Below are 21,909 nucleotides of genomic sequence, written 5' to 3' on the forward strand. Positions count from 1 at the left end.
ACTGAAGCCTATTCATATTTAGACCCTTTTCATTTTTTTCTGGTAATGCCTTCCAGCTGCTCTGCTGCAGCTTCATTTAAACATACTTTCTGTGTTCCAAAAAGGGCTATGTGCCACACGCACCTAACCAAATAGAGCATGTCAACGTCACCACCATTGGAATTCCTGCCATACTGCTTTTATTCAGTCCCTATATAAAGAGACCCACAGACAGGCTCTAACCACATACATCACTACATCTACATCACACGTCAAGGTAAGTCACGTCTATCATTTTTAACGCTACTGATATACTAATGTCGTGTAATAAAATAAGACTTGGTCACTAACAACAAAATAAGATGAGCTGTTAAATAAAAAATAAAATCTGATAAAACCCACAAATCTTTTCTATTTTTTTCCCAGGTCAAGCACAAATCATTTACCTGTTTGTTTGCCATAAAATGTATGTATTACATTTTTATACATCAACTTAAAATGTACTTGCTTTATGTTTTGAATGTGGACAGATATTACAAATGATGCAAACATTCTGACATTCACACAAAAAATTGTGTTAAAAAATTCAATAACAGAAAATAAGACAAAAAATTGGTTTAAAAAATGTATTTTCCCCTCCTTCTACATTGCATATGTTGATTATTAAATATGTCTTAAGTCCTCTAGAAAGATGGTAGACGCTTTAATGGAGGAATTTGGTCCCGCCGCACCTTTTCTGCGCAAGTCGGAAAGGGAGCGACTAGAAGCCCAGACTCGTCCTTTTGACATGAAACGGGAATGCTTTGTGCCAGATCCTGAAGTCGAGTATGTCAAGGCCTCTGTCACCAGCCGTGATGGAGACAAAGTCACAGTCAATACTGAGTTTGGAAAGGTAGAGCTCTCGGACTTACTGAAACTAATGAACAATCATCTACATAGTTGTTCACTGGTCTAAGCCATTATTTTTCCATTTCACAGACTGTGACTGTGAAGGAGTGTGATGTTCACCCTCAGAACCCGCCGAAGTTCGATAAAATTGAGGACATGGCGATGTTCACCTTCCTGCATGAACCTGCTGTGCTGTTTAACCTCAAAGAGCGTTATGCAGCCTGGATGATCTACGTGAGTAAAAAGGATATGACTCCTGTAGTACACAATAATAATACAGATGTCACATGTTAATTTCATCCTAACATTTCTCTTTCAGACCTACTCAGGACTCTTCTGTGTAACTGTCAACCCCTATAAGTGGCTGCCAGTGTACAACCAGGAAGTTGTGGTTGCCTACAGAGGCAAGAAGAGGACTGAAGCTCCTCCTCACATCTTCTCCATTTCTGATAACGCCTACCAGTACATGTTGGCAGGTACATGTCATGTACTGTAATACTGTTCTGATTACAAGTATGTAAAATTAAGTCTGTTAATCAAAATGAACATTTTTGTGTCTTTACATTTCTAACATGCAGACAGAGAGAACCAATCAATCCTGATCACGTAAGTAGAAAACATCCCTGATCTTTAAAGACACATACAATGCAGTGTATATTTATGATGAATATGTTGTTATCTGTTGTCATCACTAGTGGAGAATCTGGTGCAGGAAAGACTGTCAACACCAAGAGAGTCATCCAGTACTTTGCTAGCATTGCAGCAACATCTGGAAAGAAAGATCCATCTTTGGAGAAAAAGGTAACTGAGTAATGTTATTAAGAAGATGACGTAGGCATCTTCTTAATAGACAGTTGTTCTAAATATAAGACACTGAATGCATACAATACATTTTTAGGGTACCCTGGAGGATCAAATCATCCAGTGTAACCCTGCCCTGGAGGCCTTCGGTAATGCCAAGACCATCAGAAATGACAACTCATCTCGTTTTGTGAGTTTATTTCATATATGTTTATATTTATCTAGTAAGAAAAAATGAAATGTGTTAAAACTTACATAGTCTTATTTACATGCAGGGTAAATTCATTCGTATCCACTTTGGTGTCAGTGGAAAATTGGCCTCTGCTGACATTGAGACTTGTAAGTACAAATGTAATTCATATAAATCTTCAAAATGTCCTAAAAAACGCTTATAAAGTAAACATTTTATAATTTAACATTAATGTTAATGTTTAACATTTCTATCTAGATCTTCTGGAAAAGTCTCGTGTGACCTATCAGCTCAAGGCTGAGAGAGACTACCACATCTTCTACCAGATCCTGTCTCAAAAGAAACCAGAATTGCTGGGTGGGTGCAGGATTCTGCAATTGGCCTGATTTGATGACATATACATATGAAACATGGAAATGAATATGCGAACATGCATTTCATTTATCTTACAGAAATGTTGCTCATCACCAACAACCCCTATGACTATGCCTACATCTCCCAAGGAGAGACACAAGTGGCCTCTATTAATGATGCTGAGGAGCTCTTAGCCACTGATGTATGTATAACTCTTTAATATTATATACATATATGTTCTATCCATGATATATAATACAGTACAATGTATTTGGTCAACAGGAAGCTTTTGATGTGCTGGGCTTTACCCAAGAAGAAAAGAATGGTATCTATAAACTGACTGGTGCCATCATGCACTTTGGTAACATGAGGTTCAAGCAAAAGCAGAGAGAGGAGCAGGCTGAGGCTGACGGCACTGAGGGTCAGTGTTATAGCTTGGAAACTTTTACTGGTGTGGGCGTAGCACTAAATATTAAATAATTTGCAGTTCATCAATTCACGGTAACAACAATTCATTATCTAAACAGATGCTGACAAAGTCGCGTATCTGATGGGCCTGAACTCTGCCGATCTGCTTAAGGGTTTGTGTCACCCAAGAGTCAAAGTTGGAAATGAGTGGGTCACCAAGGGGCAGAATGTCCAACAGGTAATAAAACTGAGTTTTTTCTTTTACATAATTTACCTCCCCTAAATTTACCTCGTGGATCATTTTGCTACTTTTGTTATTTTTAGGTGTACTATGCAATTGGTGCTCTTTCAAAATCAGTGTATGAGAAGATGTTCCTTTGGATGGTTGTGAGAATTAACCAGTCTCTGGACACCAAGCAGCCTCGCCAGTACTTCATTGGTGTGCTGGATATCGCTGGCTTTGAGATCTTTGATGTATGTGTTAATCAATACTGCTTTTAGTTTTTCATTCATGTTGCTGGTATATTTTTATGTTTACTTTTTTGGCTTCATCCATGTTGATGGTGCTGTATTTCTGCTCCAGTTCAACACCTTTGAGCAGCTGTGTATCAACTTTACTAATGAGAAGTTGCAGCAGTTTTTCAACCACCACATGTTTGTGCTGGAACAAGAAGAATACAAGAAAGAGGGTATTGAGTGGGAGTTCATTGACTTCGGCATGGACTTGCAGGCTTGTATTGAGCTTATTGAAAAGGTAAGCACACAATGTTCAGCATAGAAAAAATTTTTTTTTTAAAAAAATCTCTCTGACCACTTGCCCTTTGAATTTCAGCCAATGGGTATCATGTCCATCCTTGAAGAGGAGTGCATGTTCCCCAAAGCCAGTGATGCCACATTCAAAGCTAAGCTTTATGACAATCACTTGGGCAAATCTGCTAACTTCCAGAAGCCCAGGATTGTGAAGGGTAAACCAGAGGCTCACTTTGCCCTGGTTCACTATGCTGGCACTGTTGACTACAACATTAACAACTGGCTGGTGAAGAACAAGGATCCACTTAATGAAACTGTTGTAGGACTTTTCCAAAAGTCCACTATGAAGCTGTTAAACAATCTTTTTGCTGGTTATGCTGGAGCTGACTCAAGTAAGGGAATTTAGAGAATTTTAGACCAATGCCTCAAAAGTTTACTCTCTTAAAAAGCTATTCTGGATGGAGCAGGTATAATCTTTAATGAGAATACATATCTGGTGAAGTGTAATAAATTTGACTAAAGGGATGGGTTAGAACTTAGTAATGAACAAGCTTGCATTTAACTTTCTAAGCCAGACCAACAAATTGTGAGGGTAAATCTCAAACTACAGGAGGGGGCTGACAACAAAAATACATAAAGATATATTCTGAAAAAAAATGTACATATGTATCATGTTAATTATGGGTTCAGAGAATAGATTAATAAATATAATTATTAAATATAGTCTTTAGGCATGTATTCTCATTCAGGACTATGCCTGGCCCCAGAAATGCAAAGGTAAAAAGCGATAATTTTAATTGCTGATGACACTATTATTATTGTTTTATTTTAAACAGCTGCAGAATCCGGAAAGAGTGGGAAAGGTGCAAAAAAGAAGGGTTCTTCATTTCAGACTGTGTCTGCTCTCCATCGTGTGAGTTGTTAACCATTTCTTGGTTATGAATTCAGAATATGGTGTATGGCTAGAATGGACCACTGACCATCACATCCAAGTACAACATGTGTTTGTTGAACGTCCTGTTCAAATCCAAATCAAAGACAAACATACAGGTGTCAAACAGGTGTTAGCATTTGTTCACCATATGGTGTAACACTTGCTTTAATGCTATCTACAGGAGAACCTGAACAAGTTGATGACAAATTTGAGGTCCACACACCCACATTTTGTCCGTTGCATCATTCCCAATGAGACCAAGACTCCTGGGGCCATGGAGAATCCTCTTGTGATGCACCAGCTACGTTGTAATGGTGTGCTGGAAGGCATCAGAATCTGCAGAAAGGGCTTCCCCAACAGGATCCTGTATGGTGACTTCAGACAACGGTGAGTTTTGATAGTAAAATTGATGTTTTATTACTGAATGGAATGTACTGGAACTGGAATGTAATTAAGATTCCGGTTATTTCCTAATTTGTACTCAGTTACCGTATTCTGAATCCTGCTGCTATTCCTGAGGGGCAGTTTATAGACAATAAGAAAGGTGCAGAAAAACTACTTGGCTCTCTGGACATTGACCACAACCAATATAAACTGGGACACACAAAGGTATAAGGCTTGAATTAAATTACATTTCAAATAAGCAACTTCTCCAATGTCCCCTCTTCTCTAACACAATCTTTCATGGAATCACTGTTTAGGTGTTCTTCAAGGCTGGTCTTCTGGGTCAACTTGAGGAGATGCGAGATGACCGCCTTGCACTCATCCTTACTGGTATTCAGGCCAGGGCTCGTGGTCTTCTGTCAAGGGTTGAATTTCAGAAGATTGTTGAGAGGAGGTAGGTTATACATACTGTCAAATCCCATTTTAACAAATTCTAGGAAGAACAGAAAAATCGATAGAAATTTCATCATTGCAGGGACGCCATGTTGGTAATCCAGTGGAATGTCCGTGCCTTCATGGGTGTCAAGAATTGGCCCTGGATGAAGCTGTACTTCAAGATCAAACCTTTGCTGAAGTCAGCTGAGGCTGAGAAAGAAATGGCCAATATGAAAGAAGAATTCACAAAGTTGAAGGAGGCCTATGCTAAATCTGAAGCCCGCAGGAAAGAATTGGAAGAGAAAATGGTCACTCTTCTCCAAGAGAAGAATGACCTACAGCTCCAAGTCCAATCTGTAAGTTCTGTAGAAATGATCAAAAAGTGCATTTAATTTTTTTGATATTTTTAGGTACTTTTCATAATGGTATGCTTTTTATTGGCACAAGAATTAAATTTTTTCCCCCAAACTATTGAAAAATGATGTGCATTTGTAGGAACAAGATAACCTTGCTGATGCTGAGGAGCGATGTGAAGGTCTAATTAAGAACAAGATCCAACTTGAAGCTAAAAGCAAAGAGTTGACTGAGAGACTGGAGGATGAAGAGGAAATGAATGCTGAGTTGGTTGCAAAGAAGAGAAAGCTGGAGGATGAATGCTCTGAACTGAAGAAAGACATTGATGATCTGGAGCTTACTCTGGCCAAAGTGGAGAAAGAAAAACATGCTACTGAAAATAAGGTAGGTTCTACTGTCATTGTAATTGTACTGTAACTTACTTTAGTTAAATTCAGTTTGTCTGTGACAAATGCATGCGTTGTTTCAATGTATTTAAGCATTGCTATACATTTTAGGTTAAAAACCTGACTGAGGAAATGGCAGCTCTGGATGAAATCATCGCCAAGCTGACCAAGGAGAAAAAAGCTCTCCAGGAAGCTCATCAGCAAACACTGGATGATCTGCAGAGTGAGGAGGACAAAGTCAACACTCTGACCAAAGCCAAAGCTAAATTAGAGCAGCAAGTTGATGATGTGGGTAACCTAGATCCCTCTTATTGAAAAAATCCTCTCTTATTGGACTTCACATAAGAATGTTTCTTTACCCTCTGACATCCTCTAGCTTGAGGGATCTCTCGAACAAGAAAAGAAAATTCGAATGGACCTTGAGAGAGCCAAGAGAAAGCTTGAGGGTGACTTGAAGTTGACTCAAGAGAATGTCATGGATTTGGAAAATGACAAGCAGCAAATGGAGGAGAGGCTTAAGAAGTAAGAATTCAAACAAATTCCAACAAAAATTCAAAGCATTTATTATGGCACAGAAACTAAAATATCCATTTTATTCTGCAGAAAAGACTTTGAGATCAGCCAGCTTAACAGTAAGATTGAGGATGAACAAGCTCTGGCAGCCCAACTTCAGAAGAAACTGAAGGAGCTGCAGGTAATTTAAAAAAAACTAAACAAAATTAAATATTTGACTTGTGAACGTGAAATTTCTAAATACAAATGTTCTGGTAATAGGCTCGTATTGAAGAGCTTGAGGAAGAGTTGGAGGCTGAGAGAGCTGCTCGTGCCAAGGTTGAGAAGCAAAGGGCAGATTTGGCTCGAGAACTGGAGGAGATCAGCGAGAGGCTGGAGGAGGCCGGTGGAGCCACAGCTGCCCAGATTGAAATGAACAAGAAGAGAGAGGCTGAGTTCCAGAAACTGCGCAGAGACCTTGAAGAGGCCACCCTGCAACATGAGGCCACTGCTGCAACTTTAAGAAAGAAACATGCTGACAGTGTAGCAGATCTGGGAGAGCAGATTGACAACCTTCAGAGAGTCAAGCAGAAGCTTGAGAAGGAGAAGAGTGAACTGAGACTGGAGCTGGACGATGTGGTCTCCAACATGGAGCAGATTGTTAAATCCAAGGTAACAATGAATAAGTATGTACAGTGTATACAGGCATGTATATTTTATCTTTAAGAGGAAAACATCAAAATGCATCAAATTTTCCAGGCAAACCTGGAGAAAATGTGTAGAACCCTGGAAGACCAAATGAGTGAATTCCGTACCAAAGCTGAGGAAGGCCAGCGCACCATCAATGATTTTTCAATGCAGAAGGCAAAGCTTCAGACTGAAAATGGTAAGCCTATCAGCAACCAAACATTAAACCATATGCATATAGTGTAATTCATCTTGATGAACAAATCATGATGATTTGTCTCATCATTTCAGGCGAGCTTTCCAGACAGCTGGAAGAAAAGGATTCACTGGTCTCTCAGCTGACAAGAGGGAAACAGTCCTACACCCAGCAGATTGAGGATCTCAAGAGACAGCTGGAAGAGGAAGTCAAGGTATTTTTAATGCTCAATAATCAACACATAAAACCACCAAAACCCCACTACTTGATAACCATCCAACCAACTGATTTCCAGGCCAAGAACGCTCTGGCTCATGCAGTGCAGTCGGCTCGTCATGATTCTGACCTGCTCAGAGAGCAGTATGAAGAGGAGCAGGAGGCTAAGGCTGAGCTACAGCGCAGTCTCTCCAAAGCAAACTCTGAGGTAGCTCAGTGGAGAACCAAGTATGAAACTGATGCCATCCAGAGAACAGAAGAGCTGGAGGATGCAAAGTACGAATACAGAAAGCATGAAAATCTTCATTTTTGTATGTAGTGATTTTAATTTTTCATGTTAAGAAATGGTTAATGTTAAAAATGGTTTCCTGATATGTAGGAAGAAACTTGCTCAGCGTCTGCAAGATGCAGAGGAAGCTGTGGAAGCTGTAAATGCCAAATGTTCCTCTCTGGAGAAGACTAAACACAGACTGCAGAATGAGATTGAAGATCTTATGGTTGATGTGGAAAGGTCCAATGCTGCTGCTGCTGCTCTGGACAAGAAGCAAAGGAACTTTGACAAGGTGGGTACAAAAATAAATGCATATACTGATATTTTTTGGTATTTGGATAAGTCTTTCAAACTTAGATTATAAATTCATGTGCCAAATAGTCAACAAGATTTTTTCTAAATCCAATTTAACTGTGTGGTCCTAAAATGGTTGTTCACATGAAATCTTCCTAAACGACTGCCTTCCCAAATACATCTGTGCATAATTTAATCAGGTCCTGGCTGAGTGGAAGCAAAAGTATGAAGAGTCCCAGTCTGAGTTGGAAAGTTCTCAGAAAGACGCCAGATCTCTGAGCACTGAGCTCTTCAAACTGAAGAATTCCTATGAGGAGTCTTTGGACCATCTGGAGACCATGAAGAGGGAGAACAAGAACTTGCAAGGTTGCTATAATGTGAACATTGTTCAAAATAATGGTGTTTGCTTTTCAGATGGTGTGTTAATCACTTGTTTTCTATTAAACAGAGGAAATTTCTGATCTCACTGAACAACTTGGTGAAAGTGGAAAGAGTATTCATGAGCTGGAAAAAGTAAGGAAACAGTTGGAGCAGGAGAAGGCTGAGATTCAGTCCGCTTTAGAAGAAGCTGAGGTAAGAGATTTAAGTTCTTTTGTCCCTTTTAAACATTATCTTCTGTGATTTGGTGTTTTGGGCTTATATCTATCTATTTCATTATTTGTTAATGATAGGGATCTCTTGAGCATGAAGAGGGCAAAATCCTTAGAGCTCAACTGGAGTTCAACCAGGTGAAGGCTGACATTGAGCGTAAACTGGCAGAAAAGGATGAGGAAATGGAGCAGGCCAAGAGAAACCAACAAAGAGTGGTGGACACCCTGCAAAGCTCTCTAGAGTCTGAGACTCGCAGCAGAAATGAAGCCCTCAGAATTAAGAAGAAGATGGAGGGAGACTTAAATGAGATGGAGATCCAGCTTAGTCAGGCTAACAGGCAGGCTGCAGAGGCCCAGAAACAGCTGAAGAGCCTCCATGGACATATGAAGGTATGCACAACTAGTCTTTGCATATTTAATCAAAATATAATCTTTGTTTACGGACAAGTAACCTGATTTATGTGAATTAATTACATGAAATATTTGGAATATCTGTACTTCACAGGATTCTCAAATGCAACTGGATGATGCTCTCCGTGCTAACGATGATCTCAAAGAGAACATTGCTATTGTGGAGAGACGCAACAATCTGCTGCAGGCTGAACTGGATGAACTGAGATCCCTGGTAGAGCAGACCGAGAGAGGCCGCAAACTGGCTGAGCAAGAACTGCTGGATGTCAGTGAGAGGGTTCAGCTACTGCACTCTCAGGTACACAGTCTGAATCCGATTAAGATTATGTCTCAGCGAAAGATTATGTCTCAGCATATCTTGACTCTTTTTTGAGTTTCTAAGAAAACACCATGAATAAAAAGCATGCCATGTAGCTAAGAAAATGATTCTCTAAGTCATACATTTTGTGTGTGCTCACAAATTAGAGCTTGATATTTGGGATCGGGGCTTCAGTATAATAAAAAATATTTCACATTACAGAACACTAGCTTGCTAAATCAGAAAAAGAAGCTGGAGAGTGACCTTTCCCAGATTCAAACTGAGGTAGAGGAAGCTGTCCAAGAGTGCAGGAATGCTGAGGAAAAAGCCAAAAAAGCCATCACTGATGCTGCCATGATGGCAGAAGAGCTGAAGAAGGAGCAGGACACCAGTGCTCACTTGGAGCGCATGAAGAAGAACATGGAGCAGACCATTAAAGACCTCCAGCATCGTCTGGATGAAGCTGAGCAAATTGCCATGAAAGGTGGCAAGAAGCAGGTCCAGAAGCTGGAGGCCAGGGTAAATAATAAATAAATACACAAATGAACAAATATTTAATGTTTTTCATTTAGCATGTCCAATATAAACCATACATGTACCATACTGATTAATTGTTTTTCTTTAAAACATATTTTAGGTCAGAGAGCTTGAAGCTGAAGTGGAGATGGAACAGAGAAAAGCCAGTGATTCTGTTAAGGGTGTCCGTAAATATGAGCGCCGCATTAAGGAGCTGACTTATCAGGTTATATTTCTTTCTAAAGTTACTAATCACAATCCAAACAAGCAAGACCATAAAAATCATTACATTTCTTCCTGTGTTTCTGTAGACTGAAGAGGATCGTAAGAATCTGTCCCGTCTTCAGGACCTAGTAGACAAACTCCAGCTAAAAGTTAAATCCTACAAGAGAACTTCAGAGGAGGCAGTAAGTTAATTACAGAATACATTTTTAAATTTGTATTGGTTTTCATGTTTATTTTCTCCATTAACTATGTTGCTATTTTTAGGAGGAACAAGCCAATGCCAATTTGACCAAATTACGCAAGCTGCAGCATGAGCTGGATGAGGCAGAGGAAAGAGCTGATATTGCAGAGTCTCAGGTTAATAAGATGAGGGCTAAGAGCCGTGACACAGGCACTAAGGCAAGTTAGCAATTTTTTATAGCATACAAATGGAATGTGTATATATATATATATACTGTATATATATGTATATCCTCGGATAATTGGATTATTTACATTGTAACATCTTTTTTCCTTGTTGCAGAAAGGACATGATGAAGAGTGAAACATTCTACAGAAGTCTTTGGAAAGCCATTGTTCATGCCCAGATCTTCTCTTAAATGTAGAAAAAATAAAATAGTTACAATATCAAATGCATATACTGTGCTTTTGCCTCATCCATTACATGTATACCATACACACACTTATGCATGCCAAGCGAGGTCGAAGGCTATGTATCTAAGTAACTTGTGCCTTGGCTACACCAATATCAAAATGTATAATAAGATGAATAATGTTTCATCCTTGAGGTGCTTAAAAAATGGAGAACAGCAAATGTTGATGGAACAAATAGAGGAAACTGAAGCAGTAGCAGAACTCTGTGGTTAATTAGAAGTTAGAAGTCAAGTCAAGAAGCTTTTATTGTCATTTTAACAATATATAGCAGACGTAGTACACTGTACATGAAAAACAGTGTAAATGAAGTAACGTTTCTCCAGGATCATGGTGCTACATAAAACAACATGGAGCTACATAAAACAACACAAAGCTCAGGACTAAAAATAAGTGGTCCTAACCACATAAAGAGCATTGTGTGCAACCTAGTGCAAACAGTGCAAGACAAAAAGACAGTGCAAAGAGACAATGGGAAACACTACAAGACATGTCTTGCAATACTTAAGTAGAGCAATGTCATGAATCCATTTAAGAATTAAGCTTTTATATGTACTGTGTGCTTACCCCATGCTCTATTTGTGGAAAAAATGATCAGAACTGAAGGTTCAACAGAGCCAAGTATTTAGATGGAGTACATTTCAGGTTCAAATGAGAAATCCTCAAATATCTGCATATACTCACTAGGCACTGTATTAGAAACTCATGCACAATTGTCCATTCATGCAATTATCCAATCAGCCATGTGACTATAGATAATGCATAAAATCGGGCAGATATTGGTCAAGAGGTTCGTTTAATTTTTAATGGGGAAAATGTGACCCTATGACCCTTTCACAAATCTGTGCCACTGGAAAGAGCTAGCCAACTTTTTCACATCCTGAGCAGAATCTACTTTGTTCCTGAGTCACAGGTTCATGACAGTGTCCTCTTCAGAAACCTGACACAGACTTTTCCTGGGAGGGTCAAGTGTGCGATTCCTCTATAATTGCAACAAGATTTGTCAGGCAATTGTCAGGTAATGCTTCTGCCCCTGGAAACACTCCTCAGTGCTTTACCTTCTGACAGCACCCCTCTGACAGTCCTTGGAGACTTTAACCAACCCCTCTGACCAGCTTCAGTCTTCTTGGGTTCTGACTCTTCTAAATTCATTCTCCCTGACATTGAACAATTGCCCTCTGACACACAAGGGAGAACACATGATCTGGTCTTTACTCATCCTTCCCCAACTACAGGCATGACCCCACTTCACATCTCTGATCAGCACCTGGTATCCTTAACCACCACTATCTCTATACTACCTAAAACTAAATTCCAGCATCTCTTGCTTAACCTCCACTCTATCTCGCCTTCCTCTGTAGCTTCCTGCGTTCTTTCATCTCTTCCTGACCCTGAATCCTTTTCCTCCCTACCCTTGGACTCACACTTTTCTCTCCTCTCTTTCCTCAATTATGGACCTCCTCTGCCCTCTGTCTACCAAACCCTGGAAGGCTTCTTGTCCTGCTGCTTGGCTGTCAGATGTGCTGTGCAGCAATCTGAGAAAACTACAATCAACAGAGAGAGAGAAATCACAACTTGACGCAGTTCTTGATGCAGAACTTGACAACTTGCCTCTTATCGTGCGCCCCTGTCCAAATTCTCTTCAGACATGACTTCTGCCAAGACTGCCTTCTACAAGGAAAGGCTTGAAGCTTCTGCACAAGACTGTTGCAAACTCCACATCTTCTCTTTACTACTCAACCTTTTGGCTCCACCTGCTCCATCCTCCCTGACTGCTGAAGACTTCACCTCCTTTTACAATGAGAAGATTGCCAGACCTTAATTTCTGCCCTGACTATGCCTACATTACATAGCCAGATCTCCCCTACCCCTTCATTGTTCCATCTCTCAACCACAGCAGCAGCAGATCTTGTAAGACCTCTTGCCTTTCATCACCACAGTCATCAATGTGGTGTCAACCACAGTCAGAGCTCCAGACTCTCAGGAGTCTTGGTATTCATGGAACATGGGAATGGTTTGCTTCCTGCCTGGATAGCCGCTCATATCAGGTAACGTGGAGGGGATTGACATCTGTTCCACGCACTCTCTACTAGTGTCCCACATAGCTCAGTACTTGATCCTCTCCTGTTCTCCCTTTACAACTAACTCTCTTGGCAAAGTTATATCCTCACATGGGTTCTCTTACCACTGCTATGCTGATGACACTCAACTTATCTTCTCCTTCCGGCCCTCAGATACCACAGCTTCTGCTCAGATCTCAGCATGTCTGGTAGACATATCGTGGATGATCTTATCAGCTGAAACTCAACCTAAGCAAAACTGAACTGCTGGTCATCCCTGGTGATTCATCCCCAGGATCTAGTGCTATCCCTGCACAACTTTCTGACCTTCCCTTCAGCCACTACTCACAACCTTGGGGTAACCATGGACAATCAACTAAACTTTTCCTCCCATGTTTCAAATGTGAGGTAGGTATATTTCAAGATTTTTTCTGTTCTGGCACTGAGATGGTGTAATGAACTTCCCCTATTAACTCTTTCCATGCCTTCTCTTTTGTTTTTGCTGCAGTCCTTCATTGCTATGCCTTTCAATTGAATCTGGATAGTCCTCTATAAACATTACTCAGAAGCTCTTCATGACCATGACTGCTTCCCTCACCACTGGTGTCCACCAACATGTTCTGCCTTACCAGGCACAACTTCTTACAGTTAGCCTTAAGCTTACAGACCTGAACACTTTCCATTGAAACTCAATGTCTCTGACCTCACTCAGTACACAGAAGAAATCATTTTTGAGATGGAAGTAAAATTGTCTATTGGTAGAGATTCTTCCAGATGCTGCCACACAACTTTTGAAGGCTCATCTGGGTTTTCCAGGTAAATCTGGCCATCATCCTCTTTGATAACTTCTCTCATACATTCTTTGCCAGCAAACTAACATTGCATATTCCCAATGCCAGTTTCACTTAAAGTGTCTAGTCCATCTAACACATCTGATTACCTGCCGGCCACCTGAGTGACAATCTTGCAGATGAGTGGACCCTTTCTGATCGGATAGTGTGTTGATGGTCATGGAAACAGTCACATCATGGACGAACTTGCTGACGTAGATGGTCACGGATACCACGTATTTCACAGTCTCTTCATCAGTTTCAGTCGCCATGAATATGTGCCAATCAGTGGGCACAACATGAGACACGGCTGCATTTTTGTCAGTATGAAATGAGGTGAGCCCATCTAGCTGAATGGAAGCATCAGGAACTCTGTTGCTAAGCCACATCTCCATGAAAACAAAGACACAGCAGACTCTAAACCCATGCCATGTAGTCTGCTGGAGTGGGATGTAATCCAAGAAATAGACATTAAAGAGCAGGACGGATGGAAGAGCTGGCTGGCTTGCTTTTGTTTTTTAGGCTTGCACAGACTCCCGCCCACTTGCCGTGCTTCTGCATTCTCTCATTACTTTTGACGTTCCAAAGCTGAGGAATGGATACCTGGCCGACACAGCAAGCCATCACACAGCTTCTCCAGCAGATCATCAAGCAGGTTGGCTGTTGCAAGATTACTGCACTGCACAATGCCTTTCTACATTTAAGTGCAATTTGTTATGCCTGCTCTTTCTCTCTTTTTTTAAAAAAAACTATTTTCAACTTGTGCTGCATTCACCTGACTTGTAATTCCCAGCCTCCCAACTAGAAAAAGTATAGTTAAGCTGAATGCAACACCCTTACAATGCAGCAAGGGTGTCCTGTCTTTTTTTTTTATATATATATATATATATATATATAATTTTTATATTATATTTATATAATCCCAACACTGGGATGATAAAGGCCTAAAAGTCCAATTTTTACAGCCGTAAAAGTTTGTGGCCAAGCACTGACTCAGTAATATAACACCACCTGCTGGACAAAAACCTAAATGCACTCTCAAATACAATTAGAGGTTTTTCAAAATTACTGCAAAACTCACCGATATTGTGCATTTTGCACTGTATCAGACGTTTATCTGTTTTTTTGTTTTTTTTGATAAGTGTTAAATATTGTTTTACATGGAAATTCTCACATTTGAAAAATTACTCACAAATGTATTTATATTTATGGACAGACTCTAAAGTGCATCAATATCTTTAAGACAATAATAAAAATAAGTGACCGCTTCAACTGTATTCATGACTAACCTTTGCTTTTTGTTGACCAACACACGTTACTGCATTTTCACCTGAGCCTGCCTCCTTGCCCGGTCCTCTTCCCTTTCTTAGATTCTCTGATCCTTTCCTCAGTTTACATCTACATATTTTTAATTGCATTAACCTAAAAGAACAATGCAGTCAATATTCAGCATCAAGAAAATAAACACACTTCATAATACATGTTTGCAATATTTTTAAACACATTATTTTATTTAATGTTTAATTATCACATCACTAGTTAACAATTGACCACAATTAACACTTCTTTCAAACCAGAAAAAAAAAACTGAATTTCAAAATGAATGGGGGAGAGGGGTGGGGTGGAAGAAAACCTGCAAAAGACATTGTATGCACATGACAATGCTACCATACACATCCCAATTGTTCTTCATGCTCTTAGTATGTTTTATGTTAGTACAATATTTTAGCTGAAGCATGTTTTGGGGCATCTTACTCTTACATACGGGTAATTCGAACCAAAAAAAAAGTTTTTAAGATTGCGGTTGTATGCTGAAGCCTCAATATAACTTGAACGAGGGTAGTATGCTTCAGGTTTGTGGCTCTGTGATAAGTACTCAAGCTGGTACATCCAAATTAAACCAATTTCAATCACTGATCACACTGCCTTATTAGGGCAGCTAGATTCAATAAACCAGTTTAAATCAAAAACCTTTTCTGACATTTTTGATACTCTATGAACATCATACCCACACATGACCTTGTGCTCCTCATATTTTAAGACTAGAACATAACGGGACAAGTACTATGTGAAACTCATCGGCTTCCATAATAACAGTTTGTAAATGTCAGTCTAATATGCAGGAGTAACACACTACCTAAAGCCACAACCAGCATACCAAAGCAATGGCAGTAATTGAGAAATGCAAATACAAAACATTCTTTCATGTCAGCCCTTTTCTCAGAAAAAGGCAGTTAAATAATAATAATAATAATAATAATAATATTAATAATGATAATAATGATAATGAATAAAGATAATGACAAGCGCACTTCTTAACAACACACCAAAGCTTTACTTGACATTCTTTTATAACATGATTAATGTTTCCTTTATTTTCCAACTTTTTCTTCCAGCGCCAATATTGAGTGTATAAATATATATTTACATATAGTGGTGTGCTAGTTAATGAGAAACAATAGCTGTTAAATGAAAAAGCAGACTACACTGCATGTCACAAAAAAAAAGAAAGAAAAAGAATATTGCATACAGGGAAGCGACTTTAAATTGACCACATTTTATTTACCTAGCTGAAGGTTAAAAAATAAAGTCAACGAAACCCATACTCGGAGCATTTAAAAGCTGCACATCATAGTTCAAATACAAATATCTACAAACCTCTCGTTCTTCAAAATCACTATTACATAAATAAGAATTATTGCCCATGAATCAAAATAATCAACCCCCCTCCCACCCCACCCCCGATTTTCTCATCAGTGGCACTTTGATTGATCGATTATTACCGAGATAAAAATCTCAGTGTGGATTTGAATGATCTGTGATTTGATAATAGTGCTCAAAACCTTCAACCGTATGAAGGTAATTTGTGCTAATAAAAGGGTATTTAACTAATATCTGAATTCATTTGATTGTAGTGTTTTGGAGCTCACTTCACTGCTAAAACATAAGGCAAAAATGCACTGCATTTAACACCATGATTTTCCTTGCAAAATTATGTTCCTTTCTCCACTGTAAGGGACCCCAAAAAAAAAAAAAACAACAACTCTGTGACATGTAAGGTTTTCTAAGTGGGACGCATGACTTTGACCACATTAAAAAGGCTATTCAGAGGTGACTAAGATTAAATGCTACAAGAGAAATAAGCTAACATAACTGCTGTCTCCAACATGCTTTCGGAACATACATGGGACTGTCAAATAATTCTTCAGTGACTAATAAATGTTATGCTGGCAAGCTTTGCTTTTACATGCCAAAACCATGTGTAAGTGGAACTGGAACTACATATAAGGACATTTACAGGTCAACTAAATTCCATTAAAGGCAATAACTGATCTAGCCCAACAAAATGCTTTGTGTCAGATTGACATTCTAAGTGCCTCTGTATCTTTCCAAAAGTAATTACTGATTCAGACTCCCTCCTAAAAAATTAGGTCAAGCAGCACAAATGAGCTGCTTTTTTCTCCTCTTTTCATCTCAAACCAATGTCTAGGCACAGCACCAGCATCAAACTGTGGTACATGATCAATAACTTCATTTCAATTGCACTTAATTCACACTTCATGTAACATCCAATAAATTCATACCCATTTCCTTCCTCACATTCATTGTTCTAATAACTCTGCCGGCCTCATCACCCGCTGAGCGGGAACACTTTCTGAGACGTGTAAAGCTATGTTTGAGATTCTAAGCGGTACCTTTTGTGTATGTTTGTTTCAAGACGTAGTTAATGTCCTATACGCAAAGACTGCTGTATTGCTTTACTAAAAGGAAACAGATGACACAATCAAACATCCGAGTATACAGGAAATGAAAAATCAAACATACATACAGCTTGTAGCCACAGTATTTACTCAAAAACATCACGAAACACAATTTTAGAGCAGTTTAGTTCAAACCTACAGGTGAGACCGACTACATATGTTAAATGTGAGTTTCCTTGAAAAACAGTGAAAGCAAGTTGGTTATGAGACTTGAAGATACTGAAGCAGGGTAGTCGATGCTTATTAGGATCACATGACAGCCCCGCATGCTGACATAGAGGCGCAATACGACACTATGGTCCAACGTTTCTAAAGGGAGTTGTGTAAACACAAGAATGCAGGCCATGTATCTTCAGATGACTACATTATGGGAAATCAGATCAATTCTAAGACTGCAGCACTGAATAAGACCAAACTTTCCAGGAAAAAAAACAAAAAAACAAAAAACACACAGGACAGAGCCTACTAGTGAAGATGATGAATAAACTGCGTATGAATACAAGTTAAACAGCTAAGAAAGGGCCGGTGAATAGATTCCACCAAATTCATTTTTCACCTACTAATTGCCAGACTGAATACTCAGACGGAAACAGTATAGCCATGGGGCGAGGTTATGAGAGTTAACAGATGGTGGTGGGGGAAGTCATGTGAGGAGTGTGTTGAGAGAGACAGTGTCACCCTCTTGGTCTTGAGAGGCTGAGAGGAGGGCAGGGGTGGTGGAGGAGCGAGGCAAGCGGGCTGTCACCAACGAGTCGTTGAATGAGACGCTGTTGCGGAGCGGATGGAGGTGGGCAGGGCTGTCACCCACGACGGGCCAGGTGATAATGTCGGCGCCGTGGTCCGTGCGAGAGCGTGCGTTTTCGCGGAAGTTGAGCTTGAAAGATTCAATCTGCAACAAGGAGGATTGGGAGAAAAACAGAAAGAAAAAAAAAAAAAAAAAGAGTTGGATACACAAAGGAGAGGAAGGTAGGAAGAAAAGGTGGACAGGAGGTGTTTGGAAATGAAATGATAAGGCGACAGTAAAAAGCAGAATTAGATGCCTGAAAAATAAGAAATCAAAATGATTTTGTGGTCAGGGAGAGATTATAGAGAGACAATCCTTCTCCCCACCTCCCCCCACAAAAGCAAACAAAACAAAATCAACACAATCATGAAGTATAACAAAATATAAAATGAAAATGAATGTGAATTATTATACTTTGTCTAATTTTCTCCACAATACAATAGAATATATAGAATATAATAGTAATAGAGAATATGTCATGTTTGAAATTGTATTCTAATTCCCAGGTAAAAAACAAACAAACAAACAAATAATTTCTAAGAGTTATAAAATGCAGAAATTTCCTAAAAAAAAAAAAAAAAAAAAAAAAAGTCTGGTGGTATTTTCTTTTCTTCTAGGGTTGTTAATTTTGGGTCTACTTGGGAATGTTAATTTTGAAATATATCTATGACAACTATGAATATTGTAAACTATATCCCAGAGTAAGCAAACCAAGAGTAGCAGAGAGGCAAACACCCTACGATGGATGGACAAGTAGAAAGAACCCAAGGAACAAGACTGAGCATGTGGATCCCGTAGGGTTAATAATAAATAATATAATAAAATAATAATAATCCCTAAAACATGATGATTAGCAATGAGCATAGCAATAAACTCAGTTTCACTTGTCAGCAGTGAAATCATTTCTGAACTCAAAACATTTAAGTCAGGCTTGTAAATACACCTGATTGGAGGATCTTATGGTATTTAAGCCTGATGTATGACGGCTGCTTCCGAGGGAGAGAGGGCTGGAGCAGGCCTTGTGACTAGAGCGGGATGACACACAAACTTACTTGTTTCAGGGATGAGAGAATCCAGGCCCTGGGGGTCCCGGAGTGCCTCGCCCCCACATGCAGTGCCTTCCTTCAGCCCATTCTCCTGGGCTGGGCCGGCTGAGCCACTAGAGGTAGCCCCTGTGCCCTCAACTGTCTCCTGTTGCCCCTCAGCCTAGAAACACACAGCAGCGTGTCAATAGGACAGATGGAGATGTTGTGGATATGGACTTGTGATCCCTTCTGAGAAAGACTAAAGATGTGTTCAGGTATTTGGGATGGTGCATGGATTGGAAGCAAACAAAGTGAAAATAACAGAAAACATTGCCCAAAACAAGGTACTATAAGGAAAAAAAAAAAGAATATTAACAAAATATTAAATTATTAAAAAAGTAAAAAAAAAAATATTTCAACGCAAAATCACATTTGAAAGACTGCAAGCTGATAAAATGTATACTATGAATATAACCTACATTGTACCACAAAATAATAAAGAGACAAGGTCCATGCACATGCAGCCAACCAATTCTGACTGAAATGAAATGCGTGGATCATTATTTGTATAAATGTGGGGAATTATATGATTCACTAAAAATTCTTTAATGATGTATTATATATTGGAAAATAAACCAAAATAAAATCTTGTGCTACATTGTGCAACAATGTTTATAGTAGGGCAGCATGTAATGGTAATGTTATGAAATAATATGCTTATAACTACATTTAATTTTATATTTATACAATATTATCAAAATACACTGTAGGTATATACAGTATACTACAATGTTTAAAAAAAAACATTCTAGTAATAGTTCATAATTTCTGACTGCTGTAATGTCTTAAATAAGGACTGTATATTATGTAAATGATTTTGTGGAGATGAAGATGTATAAATGATGAGTACAGCCATGGAGATTTTCATGCAGACATGGGTGACCATAGGCTGAGGGGTAAGGTGACATCACGACCAATAAATAAGCTGGTTGTTGGTTGGAGGCTTTTATTAACCCACCTTTGTTACTAAAATCCTTGATACTGAAATTCAGTTCTTTAAGAGCGTCGTCTTGCACTGAACTGTTTTCCCTGCCCCATCACACCTGATTCAATTCATTAAGGCCTTTATCACTAGCCCATGAGTCAGGTGGGTTGAAGCAAGCAAAGCACAAAACTGACCATATCAAAGTAACTGAAGTGAGAGCATTTGAAAAGAAGAATACTTAATGACACCCTTCCTTTACCTTCTACAAACAAAAAATACATATATTGATTGTAATTTGTTTCTCAGCTTCTCTGGACCAGACTCTAGAAAGATGCCCATTAGGTTTTAAAGGTAGTGATAATGTATTAAGTTTAAATTATTATTTACTAAACAGACATACCCACCATAATGCACTTACAATGAGTATTGAGCAATGATGTAGTAACACATAAAAACAAAATGGGGGGGGGGAGATATGTTAAAGAATAAATGATATACAATGGACTGTGACTAAAATCTTAAAGGACAGAAGACAGAATAATACATTTTGCACATATTTCTGAGACTACTACTACTAATGATAATAATAAAGTCAAAAAACAGTCACATTTCTATAACTCCTTTCTCATACTCAAATCACCTTTTCACATTCATCTTGCAGCTTTATAGACAACATATCAACAATTTAGGCACTGCTATTTTAGCCTTTTTGAAATCGAAATTGTTAACAAGCTGCTTCTCTTATATATCGGACAAATAATTTACAACCAGTTTACTCAGATGTGTTTCTAGTGACCAGGCCACACACATAACCCAGTCAGGCTCACCACATACAAAATTTGGCATTGGGATTTTGCCCAGTGCCTGTTGAACAGCAGGTATATGACAGGCAGTCTTAGACAAACCAGACCCTAGAAAAGGAAACTGGATTTGGGAATGAGGAATTTTGCTGGTGGTATAAGAAATAGCCTGAGTTAATGTGAGAGATGGAATGGTATGGACAAGACCGAGTTGGCTTTATGTCCGCAAACAGTAAATGCTCTGGTACCAAACTTCTTGATTCTTGGCCTTGCAGTTGTTCCCAGTGGACAAGAAAGTTGCATCCAAGAGATTTCCAATCTCAGGAAAAAAAAAAAAAAAACCTCTGGCTGTTGTCTGTGCTTATGCACCAAAAAGAAGTTCAGAGTATTCAGCGTTCTTGGAGCAGGCACTAATATTATTATTATTATTATTATTGTGCTGGTGGACTCCAGTGGTGACAGAATGAAGTAAAGTTCAAGAAGAAGGCCTTCCATGAAATGCTCACATAGGACTCTAGAAATAACTAGGGTATAGGAAAGTCAGAGGGAGTCGAGCAAAGGCAGTTGCATAAGTTAAATTACACTATGTAACACGAATTTTGTTCCTGGGTAGTGAATGACATTTTTCAATTATTCTTGACGGAAAATGATTAAAAAAATAGCCATTAAGCCCCTTGTAGTTTGGGCTTTTAAGAGAACGAAAACCTCAAAACTTTCATGGCTAAGATGGGTTTTTTCTCTTAACTTAGGTTACAAAGAATGGGGAAATAACACTTATTTCCCAGGAACAAGAAAAAAGTCAAAATTTGTTACATAGTGTTATCAACATGCGAGGAGTTTGGAGAAGTAATTGATAAGGACATTTTTGCAGGTGGCCCCTAAGATGTTCTAGAAAATTGAATTGAATCTGAATCTGTTGCATCCCTGTGTGACTGGAATTAAGTTATTTCATGT

The 21,909-nt window shown here is 39.0% G+C and overlaps 2 protein-coding genes across 15 annotated transcripts in view; one reads left to right on the top strand and one right to left on the bottom strand.

The window, feature by feature from the left end:
• Positions 1-146: 146 nt before the first annotated feature.
• On the top strand, positions 147-10,482 carry LOC131353468 (myosin-7-like). The gene is made up of 38 exons (XM_058390534.1): positions 147-256; positions 406-445; positions 659-871; positions 958-1,101; positions 1,187-1,343; positions 1,446-1,473; positions 1,563-1,668; positions 1,766-1,858; positions 1,944-2,007; positions 2,117-2,215; positions 2,311-2,414; positions 2,495-2,633; positions 2,740-2,858; positions 2,945-3,094; positions 3,204-3,374; positions 3,453-3,762; positions 4,207-4,283; positions 4,486-4,691; positions 4,790-4,913; positions 5,006-5,142; positions 5,224-5,479; positions 5,619-5,861; positions 5,975-6,151; positions 6,240-6,385; positions 6,467-6,557; positions 6,638-7,027; positions 7,115-7,241; positions 7,334-7,452; positions 7,534-7,730; positions 7,834-8,017; positions 8,220-8,385; positions 8,468-8,592; positions 8,691-8,999; positions 9,115-9,318; positions 9,541-9,837; positions 9,956-10,060; positions 10,146-10,241; positions 10,324-10,482. The coding sequence occupies exons 3-38, from the start codon at positions 671-673 to the stop codon at positions 10,465-10,467; spliced, it is 5,805 nt and encodes a 1,934-aa protein (XP_058246517.1). The 5' UTR covers positions 147-256; positions 406-445; positions 659-670; the 3' UTR covers positions 10,468-10,482.
• Positions 10,483-15,090: 4,608 nt separating this feature from the next.
• LOC131363056 (microtubule-associated protein 4) overlaps positions 15,091-21,909 on the bottom strand; it is a 65,764-nt gene continuing 58,945 nt past the window's right edge. For 12 of the 14 annotated variants that reach the window (XM_058412067.1, XM_058408013.1, XM_058407342.1 and 9 more), the window contains one exon: positions 15,091-18,250. In XM_058412067.1, the coding sequence (XP_058268050.1) occupies positions 18,005-18,250 (246 nt within the window). In that variant the 3' untranslated portion in view covers positions 15,091-18,004. The other 2 variants (XM_058410351.1, XM_058409496.1) reach the window with 2 other exon arrangements.

Source organism: Hemibagrus wyckioides, linkage group LG01, assembly GCF_019097595.1.
Source record: "Hemibagrus wyckioides isolate EC202008001 linkage group LG01, SWU_Hwy_1.0, whole genome shotgun sequence".
Lineage (NCBI taxonomy): Eukaryota > Metazoa > Chordata > Actinopteri > Siluriformes > Bagridae > Hemibagrus > Hemibagrus wyckioides.